Consider the following 9,730-nt stretch of genomic DNA (forward strand, 5'->3'; position numbering starts at 1 on the left):
TTCACACACACACTCATGCCCACACACATATACTCCCACACATTTACGCTCACACGCTTACACTTACACACACTCATGCCACGCACTCACACATGCTCTCACACTCACACACACTTAGACTTTTTACACACACTCACATTCATGCCCACACACACACTCATACACTCACACACACACACTCACAGAGGCCTGACCTACCTCACCTCACCCCACCCCATCTTTCCTAGCTGTGACCTTGCTCTTTCCGCTCTCTTTCCCCAGACCTCCCTACGTCTTCGTCCTTATGTCCTTTCTGCCAAGGCTCCTTCCTCCACTTAGGTCCTCCATCCCCGCTCTCTTCCTCAATTGCTTCCAGACATGCTTGGTGTCTCTGATCCTGTAAAGACCTGCCTCTGGCCTTACTGTTGGCCAGGGGCTGTAGCTTCTGGAATTAGGAAATATGATTTGTAAGCAGACGCTGGCAAGGAATACTGTAGCCACCAGTTAGGTCTATCGTGGAAAGTCTTGGGGTTGATGCTGCTGCTTCATTAAGAGGTTTAGGGGTCTCTGGGTTCTTCCAGGCATCGCTCCTAGACCCAGCCCCCTTAGGTAGAGAGAGGCCTGCTGCTCGAAGGTTGGCCTCAGACAGCTCTCGGTCCTGGACCTCCCGTCCCCTCTATAATCCCAACGACGGAGGGGTAGGGGAGGGGCTTTGGAGGGGCTGAGACGCTGATGTCGGAGTTAAGTCTGCCAGCTTCTGCCGTGGGCCCTCTTCGCCAGGACGTGACTTGCTGAGTGACCAGGTGCGACGCAGTATCGGGAGGACAAAAGCCCGTCTAGGTGGGCATCCTTCGTAGACGGCAGACTGGAAGAGAGGGGCGCCAGGGGGAAGCGGGGGCTGTGCAAACAGATCGCCATGAAGATCTCCGAGCAGAGGGGGCCTGTTGTAGAGGAGAGAAAGAGAGGCGAGTCCACGAAGGGGTTGGCAGCATCCTTCAGATGAAGCGGTGGACGTGGTCCTAATGCCATGCGGCGTCACTGCCGAGGGGGCTGAGTGCAATGGCAGTAAAAGTGGGTGGGATCGAGCGAGGAGAGGCCAGAGGCTGGTGAGACCCTTGGCAGCTTTGTGCCCTGCTCCGGGTACTTTCCTCCTTTTTTAAAAAATTATATCTATTTTTCCAATGCTCAGGAATCTGCCTTTTCCCTCCCCTCTGCTCAGCGCCCGTCACAGATGCAGTCAGGCGGAACAGATTTGTGCCCAGGCGTCTCCTGCGGCCTGTGGCCTTTGCCTCTCTCAGGAGTAGGTGGCGTGTTTTCTCAGGCCTCTGGCTGTGGTCAGTCATTACACGGCTCAGAGTCTCAAGTCTTTTACCCTGTCGTTGTCTCTGTAGAAATTGTTCTCGGGCTTCGGTTCCCTTTGCTCCGCATCAGTTCCTGCGTGTCTTTCCAGGTTTCTCTGAAGCCGTCTCCTTCATTATTGCTTATTCCATCGCATTTATGAACCAGGACTTATTTGGCCATTCCCACATGCTGGGCATCCCTTCGGTCCGTTTCTTGGCCACCTCAGAAAGACCTGCCGAGGTGAGCCGCGTGGAAGGCTTTGGGAGCCTGCAAGCACTAATGACCCGAGAGCTCGCCTCGCTGCTCTGCCATGCTGGCGAGGAGCTGGGCAGCGTGGCTGGCCCCTGCTCTGGAGTTGGGGAGGCCTCTCCTCAGGCGGCAGCCCGTGCCCAAGACCTGCATTTTCTCCGGGTGGACTGGGCTGCTCCCCCTCCCTCCCTGACTCACTTCTTACGGCCTCCGCAAAGACGGGAAAAGAACGCACTCACACTTTGTCCCTAGGCATGTGAGGAGGGAGGACTCTGGACTGCGGGGAGCAAGAGCGAGAGCCAGGCAGACAGATTCCGTCTCCTCGGCTTCTTGCCAGCGACGACCTAGATGGCTGGAGAAGGCACCCGATTCCAGAGCCTCGCACAGAGCCGAGGCCCTGGACAGGGGCGGGTGGGCACACAGATGCAGACGCTGGACATTTCCGTGCTGGACTAGAGGGGCCGCCAGCTTTTGTCATATTTGCCACCTGCCTGAGGGGCCACGAACTTCACAAAATGAAACCTGAGGCAGAGTTGAGCGTCTGACCTTGTGGGGATTTGTTAGCTGGACTTTGATCCTTGTTGTTGGTTTAAATTAAATTTTATTTTTTCAGTGAACTGATACCTGCCTTGTCTCCTTCCAAAGCAGTTATAGCCAATGTGCAGAGTCCAGCAAACAAACTCCCCCAGGTCCCTGGCCAGAGCCCTTCCCTGGGTGCCTTGGGGGTGCACAGAGGGATTTTCTTTTGCTTTCTCTAAGAAAACAAATGTCACTGTAAGCAAACTGGGAGAGCAAGGAATAGTTCATCTGTCAGATTTATGGAGAACAGAAAAATTCATGACCAAACAGGAGATAGAGAGCATTATGAAATGCAAAATGGATAGTTTTGATTACATTAAATTGAAAAGTTTTTGCACAAACAAAGCCAATGCAACCAAGATAAGAAGAAAAGTAGAAAATTGGGAAAGAATTTTTACAACCAGTGTCTCTGATGAGGGCCTGATTTCTAAAATATGTAGAGAATTAAGTCAAATTTTTAAGAATACAAGTCATTCCTCAAATGATAAATGGTGAAAGGATATGAACAGGTAGTTCTCAGATGAAGAAATTAAAGCCATCTATAATCATATGAAAAAATGCTCTAAATCATTATTGATTAGAGAGAGGCAAATCAAAATGACTCTGAGGTACCACCTCACACCTATCAGATTAGCCAATATGACAAAACAGGAAAATGATAAGTGTTGGAGAAGATGTGGGAAAATTGGAACACTAATGCATTGTTGGTGGAGTTGTGAAATGATCCAACCATTTTGGAGAGCAATTTGAAACTATGCCAAAGGGCTGTAAAATGTTCGGGCTGTATCCCAAAGAGAACATACAAATGAGAAAAGGACCCACATGTACAAAAATATTTATAAGAGCTCTTTTAGTGGTGGCAAAGAATTGGAAATTGAGGGGATGCCCATCTATTGGGGAATGGCTGAACAAGTTGTGGTAAATGAATGTAATGGAATACTTTTGTGCTGTAAGAAATGATGAGCAGGCAGACTTCAGAAAAACCTGGAAAGACTTGTGTGGTCTGATGCTGAGTGAAGTGAGCAAAACCAGGGGAACGTTGTACACAGTAACAGCCACGTTGTGCGATAACTGACTTTGATAGACTTAGCCCTTCTTAGCAATACAAGGATCTAAGACATCTCCAAAGACCTCATGATGGAAAATGCTATCCTCATCCAAAAAAAGAACTATGGAGTCTGAATGTAGATCGAAGCAGACTATTTGCTCTTTTTTTTCTTCTGTTGAGTTTTGTTTCCTTTTTCTGGTAGTTCCTTCTATGGGTTCTAATTCTTCCTTACAACATCGCTAATGCGAAAATATGTTTTATAGGAATGTATATGCAGAGCCTATATCAGATTGCGCGCCATCTTGTGGGGGGGAAGAGAAATTTAAAACTCAAATGCTTATGGAAGTGAGTGTTGATAAATCAAAATAAACTAATTTAAAGAAAAAAGAAAACAAATGTCCTTGGAAGGGGGAAGATTTAGAAGTCAAAATCTTATAAAAGTGAATGTCGAAAACTAAAAATAAATAGATAAATTAAAAAAAAGACAAATGTGGGGGGGGGTCAGTGAGACACACGTTTCTAAAAATAAATGTAATTAATTTAAAGAATTGGGTTGGCCAGTTTCAGTCGTTTTCTTTGCATCCTCCCTTTGAACAGTGTTTCCAGGGGAGATGTGAGACCGCCATTTCATTGGCCAGTGGCAGCTTCTCTTCTGGCCTAGGGCCTGTGATGTTTTTATGGTGACATCAGGTGTAGCGGGTTCTGTCTAGTGACTGCTGGGTTTCAGAGTGACAGAGTTGTAACGGCCCCTTTTTTTTCTGAGTTCAGCCACAAAGTCTTTCTGCTTTGTGTGTGAAAATGCCTTCTGCCTACGAAAGGTCAGAGCTGGAGAGAAGGGCTTTCATTTGAGCAGATGGAGGACAGATGCTCGCACCTGGGCCCTCGAGCACTGATTGTCGAAGTCCGACCAGTCACTGTAGTGCGTGCGGGTGCTGGCCTCTCCCCTCCAGAGATGGGGATCAGAAGGATGCCGGGGTGGGGATTTCGTCAGGATGATGACGGCATTCCCAGCGGGTGCTGGGCAGCAAACACCAGCTCCCTCTGGACTTTTCCCTGTCTCCCATTGGGTGGTGAGGGAAGAATTTTCACTTTTGATAAATGCATCTTTCTATCTGGTGAAAAAAGTGTTCAGGGGAAGGGGAATGGAAAGGACAAAGTTTTTATTAGGCACCTACTGTATACCAGGCACTATGCTAAACACCTTACAAGTACCTTGTTCGATCCTCATGACAACTCTGAGAGATAGGTGCTGCTTTTAGCCATTTTACAGAAGAGGAAACCGAGGCAGACAGAGGTTAAATGATTTCTCCAGGGTCATACAGCTAGTATGTGCCTGAGGCTGGATTTGAATCTAAGTCTTCCTGGCTTCAGGCCCAGCTCTCTATCCACTATTTTCTTTTTATTTATAAAGAATTTTCTTAGCTCATTGATCTTAGTTTGAAATGGCATTTTTCATGATAGGGAACAAGATTTTATTATATGGAGATTCTAAGGGTTCCTGGACTGGATTTCAGGGTGTCAGTGAACTTGGATGAGGAAAAAATGACCTTGTTATTTTTATTCACCTCAGCCTGAAATTTAGCTTTTCTCCCAATGAGGAGTGGCCGTGCAGAGCTGTGAAGAGCCCCTCCCTGTCTCAGGGGCTTCTCTGAGGGGGAGCGTGAGGGCGACCTTATCATCTGGGGCAGCCAAGCAGGGCAGGGATCTTGTTCCAGGCTAATCTGTGGAGCGGCGGGCCACTCCTTTGTTGTCAGTAAGGCTCCAGGCAGTGGGGGATGCCCTGCTGCGGGACCTGGGATGGGGGGGGGGGTTGTCGCTGCTTCTCGGGGAGGCCTGCATGGGCGCGTGGGCTCTCCTTGGGGTGAGGAGCCTTTGCCTCCGTTTTCTGGGCAGAGGTCTTTGTTTATGAACGCCTAGCTGAGGAGAAATTGTTTCTGGCTGAGACTCCATGTGGATGAACACATGGATGGCGGTCTTTGCGGCCGAGGGGGCTCCTCCCTTCCTTTTCCACCTGCAGAGGCTGAGCAGAGTTGATGCTGGGCCGTGATGTAAGAACCCCAAGCAGCTCGGCTGAGGTTCAGGTTCAAACCTTTCAGTACGTCCGTCTTCTCCCATTCAGTCTTTGTCCTTTAGGGATGGGCTACTGAGATGGTCCCTGTAGGTATTCTGACCATAAGGCTGTGTGCTCCTGTTTGGGGAGCTATGGGCTGAGGGGGTGCTGAGCCTGGCTTCCTAAAGGCTCGGCTGACTCCGGGGGACCTCCAGGCCTGTTATCCTCTTATCTGAGGAAGAGCTCCACTGGCCACGTTGGGGCAGCATATCCTGAGCCGGGCAGACCTTCCCGGGTTAGACGGGACCACGTACTGTGGTCATCACCTGCTAGGCCCTGGGGCAGGGTGGTGATGGTGATGGTGACAGTGGGGGTGGGTGGAACATGCTCAGCGGTGAGAGTTTTTGGCCACAGAGATTCCTGAAGAAGGAAGGCCCACACTGATTAAAAGCAGGTCCTTGGGAAATTGGTTTTGTGTCAACATTCTGGAATGGAGGAATCCCGGGTCATCCCAGCCAGACAGATGCACTCTGTGCCTGGGGAGCAAGCCCCTGAGCTTGGGTGGGGCCTGGAGGATGAGTGGATGCACTCTGGCATGTGGCCTGGCAGGGGTTTGGGCCTGCAGACAGGTGGCTTGGACTTTGCAGGGTCAGAGAGGATGCACTTTGCTGAGCTGACCTTTGGAAGCTGCATGCTGATGTTTTTACATAGCCGTCCCATGGGCCTCCCTTCCAGGAGCTTGGGCCTCACCCGGCCCGACCGCAGAGCCATCCTTTGCTTCCTCGGTCTGCTCATTTGCTCTGTGGTGGCTTCTGGGGGCGATCATCCCCGCTCTTCAGTCTTCTTCTGCTTCTCACTCTCTCCAGCATCTCCGTCTTCACACCAGATGCTGGTCAGTCCCTCCGGTAGCTTCGCTCTTTGCTGGGCCCCGTGCCAAGTGCTTGGGATAGAAATGCCTTGGTGCTGACTAAGGCATCAGTCACAAAGTGCTCAGACTCCTTCCTGCCATCCCCAGTTGGGTCGAAATGCTCATTTTATGGCTGTGTTAACAGAGACAAAATCACTGCAGAGTCACATGAGGGACTCCTGGGGGTGGGGGGGGGACACTGCTCTGGGCGTCATGTAAGAGGGAGTGGCGTGCCATTGAGTTTTATTGTTTGCTCGTTCAGCAAGCATTTATTTCTCGGAAACTGATAACTGTTCCATAAATCTTGATATTGAACGTTGATTCAGTGTTGCCACCAGCCACTGGACAATGAATTCATCCTGGGTTTGTTTTTAGTAGCCTGACTTCCTGCTGAATGGTCCTAGCTTGTGCCTCAGTGCTGTGACCAGGCTGTGATCTCCTTGGCAGGTAGCTGGGCAGGGGCCTCAGGGACCATCTCATGCGCCCTGTGGCTGAATTTTTACCTTGTCGGGTCTGACGAGAGGTTCTCCAGCTTTAGCTGGGAGAGCAGCAGTGAAGGCAGCCCGAAGAGACTGGAGGTAGGCAGTCTCGCTGGCAGCTGAGCAAAGGGCCGGGCATGAGGCGTCCTGCGTCAGAGTGGCGGCAGCGTGAGGGGAGGAGGGCTGGGAGAGCTGCGAGAGCTCCAAGGAGAGTGGTCAGGATTTTTGATGAGGAGCTGAGGATGGTACCTGGCTCAGGAGCCTGGGGCGCGGGAGGCTGGTGGTTCCCTAGACAGTGATGGGGAAGTGGGAGGGGGAGGGGGTTGGGGGAAAGGTCACAAGGTCAGTCTTGGCCGTGGTCAGATCCGCTTTGAGAAGGCCAGTAGGCGAAAGGAGATTTGAGCCTGGAGCTCAGGAGAGAGTCATCGGCATCGAGATGGTAATTGAACCTGTGGGAGCTGATGAGATCACCAGGGCCAGTAGGACCCAGGGGAAGGGAAAAGGGCTCCGGACAGAGTCAGCAGGGACACCCCCAGTTAGTGGGGATGGTCTGGGTGACAGTCCGGCAGCGGAGGAGAGGCTCGGCCGAGCAGGGAGCCAAAAGCAATGAGCGGCAGGACAGTGTCGAGAGAAGGAAGGTCTTCTATATATTACGTAAGCCTAGTCCGTCTTTTGAGCCATCCATGTGGATCTCCTCTGGAGCCCTTTAAAATGGGCCTCTCCCACGAAAGTTGGCCGTCTCATCTGCCGTCAGCCTTCACTGCTGGCTCTCCCTTCCTTCTTTCTTCAGCTCATCCATGTGGTGTGCCCTCCTGGCTGGCCTCCTTTGGACGTGGTCCTTGTGAGGATGTGGCGCGTTCTGTCCTGACCAGGAAACCGTACCTTTGGCTCCTAGTGCAGCTTAGGGCTGTGCCACATTGAGAGTTCCTACAGGAGCTGTTGGCCCCTTTCCCCTTTGGGATTTGTTTCACCCAGGCTGTGGAACTTGACATTTGTCTCGACCCCATTTCATCTTCTTTGATTTGGCCAATCAGGCTGGCTTGCTGAGACCATCTGCCCGCCCTGGGCATGCTGGGTAAGGTGGCTGTCTTTGGAGGCAGTGCTGATGAGCCTGTGTGGGGGAGGCAGAGGAAGGAGTCAGAAGCCTGTGTTCCAGGCCCACCTTTGACTCTTACTTGGGCAAGTCATTGAAACCTCCCAACGCTGAAGTCGATGAGTGGGAGCTCCTGGAGGGCAGGGACTGTTTGATTTTTGCATCTTTTTTGTATCCTAGGATGCTGCCTGGCCCCTCGTAGGTGCTTAGTAGTAATCTGTGTTTACATGGACGCTGTGGTCTGAGTCTTTTCCAACTCAGGGTCTTTGACTGATCCCCTTCAAGTCATTAATGGCGTGATGCCAAGGCCGAGACCCCTGAGACACTGTGGAAGGTGTTCTTGGTCCAGGCTTTCAGCCAGTACTGCTCTGCCAGGGGACTCAGGAGACTTTGTCAAATGCGTTGCTGAAACCCGAGGAAGAGATTGAAGGGAGCAGGTAGGCAGGCATCAGCAGCAGCATCCTTCTGCCTCCTTACGCCTCAGTCCTGGCTTCGAGACAGAGATGACAGGCAGCTTGGTGCCGTCATCCAGTTAGCCCTGGACCTGGGGTCAGAGCAGTGCGGGTTCGAATCCTCCTTCAGATGCTTCAGTGGCCGTGGAATCCTGGGGAGCTCACTTCACTGTTTCCCTTCCCCCGCCTGTGAAATGGGGATGACAGAGTTTGTTGTGAGGCAGGGCTGCACGCCATGAGGCCCTCGATCTAGTGAGTGTTACAGTCACAAACGCCGCCCCAGATGGAATTTGCTCTCTCGCCAGTTCTGAGGCGCTCTTGAGTCCCATGGAGTTTGAAGTCCCCTGAGTGAAATCTTCAGATTCCCCACCTCTGGGCTTCTGGCCCCCCTCCTTCCAGAGGCCAGCTTCTTGCCAGCGTGAATCTACTTGCTCTCTTTTCTCTTCTGGGGGCTGCAGTGGAAATACAGAACCCTTTTCACTGGGGTCCCTGAGGAATGGCCACCTGGGCATTTGTGCAGCTCTTCCAGGCTCAGGGGGTGGGGAGGCCGGTCTACTGGTGGGACCTTTTTGGGAGAAAGCTCTTCATTGGGTGCAGAGTGCCCCAGATGCCCCTGCACCTTTCCCTGAGGACCCTTCGCATATTTGAAGCCTGCGCTCCCTCGACACCCCACACATCACATCTCTGTGCCCTTCTTTTGGGGTGCTCCCATTGCAAGGAGCCTGGCCTCCAGAAAGGATCTGACCACCTTGGGGGAGAAGGGTGTGGCCTCAGGGGTCAGGAGAGCTCGAGGACTTTGTCCAAGGCCAGGACAAGGGTGAGGGGCAAAAAAACAAGCCAGGGTTTGAGCGTGCCTTCTGATTCCCAGTTTGGTGTCCCTTTAAAGGAATGTTGGCTGACCCTCCTCACGTGGGCTAGCAAGCAGAGAGCATAGCTCACCTTCATGATGCTGTGTACCATCTCTTCTACCTTAGCAAAAGGGTCTGGGAAACTCGGGGGTGTAGGGCAAGAGTGCTGGGCTTGGTGTCAGTGCGGAGAGCTGTTTGATCCATGGTGATGGTTCTGGGCCTTCCTCTGACCCCTGGCATCCTAATGGCTGGGAGCAAAGCTCTTCCCTCTTGACTGAGGCAGGAAGCTTACTTACTTTCTGTGGGTTGTTTGCAAGTCTGCTAAAGGCAACACTTGGTTTCTGTTCTTTTTCAGGCAAGAGTAAGGAGGCGGAGATCAAAAGGATAAACAAAGAACTGGCCAATATCCGATCGAAATTCAAAGGTGAGTAAGCAGGGCAGCTTTCTCCCCCAAGGTGTCTTAGACTCAAGCCATTTGTCCAGTGGCTTTGCTATTGTTCTCTCTCTCTCTCTCTCATGCTGTTCTCCCTAAATCAGAGGTGGGCATTTTGTCACCAAGGGCCCAACCTTGAGGAGGAGTCATGAGTAGGGTCGAGGCAGGCTTTGGTAGATGGGACTCTCACCTGTCACAGGAAGTGGGCTGAAAGCTGCCCATGGTACTGGATCCTGCTGGCCTTAGCGGTGGCTGGGCCCTGAAAAGCACTC

At 51.8% G+C, this 9,730-nt stretch overlaps 1 protein-coding gene across 1 annotated transcript in view; it reads left to right on the forward strand.

The window, feature by feature from the left end:
* Positions 1-7,343: 7,343 nt before the first annotated feature.
* The window catches only part of AP2A2 (adaptor related protein complex 2 subunit alpha 2), a 50,646-nt gene continuing 48,259 nt past the window's right edge, over positions 7,344-9,730 (forward strand). Inside the window, exons 1-5 of the mRNA XM_027860198.1 lie at positions 7,344-7,473; positions 8,075-8,162; positions 8,636-8,735; positions 8,828-8,994; positions 9,343-9,449. Coding sequence (XP_027715999.1) covers positions 7,344-7,473; positions 8,075-8,162; positions 8,636-8,735; positions 8,828-8,994; positions 9,343-9,449 — 592 coding nt within the window. The remainder of the gene's footprint in view (positions 7,474-8,074; positions 8,163-8,635; positions 8,736-8,827; positions 8,995-9,342; positions 9,450-9,730) is intronic.

Source organism: Vombatus ursinus, unplaced genomic scaffold (assembly GCF_900497805.2).
Source record: "Vombatus ursinus unplaced genomic scaffold, bare-nosed wombat genome assembly UNPS02014176.1, whole genome shotgun sequence".
Classification (NCBI taxonomy): Eukaryota; Metazoa; Chordata; class Mammalia; order Diprotodontia; family Vombatidae; genus Vombatus; species Vombatus ursinus.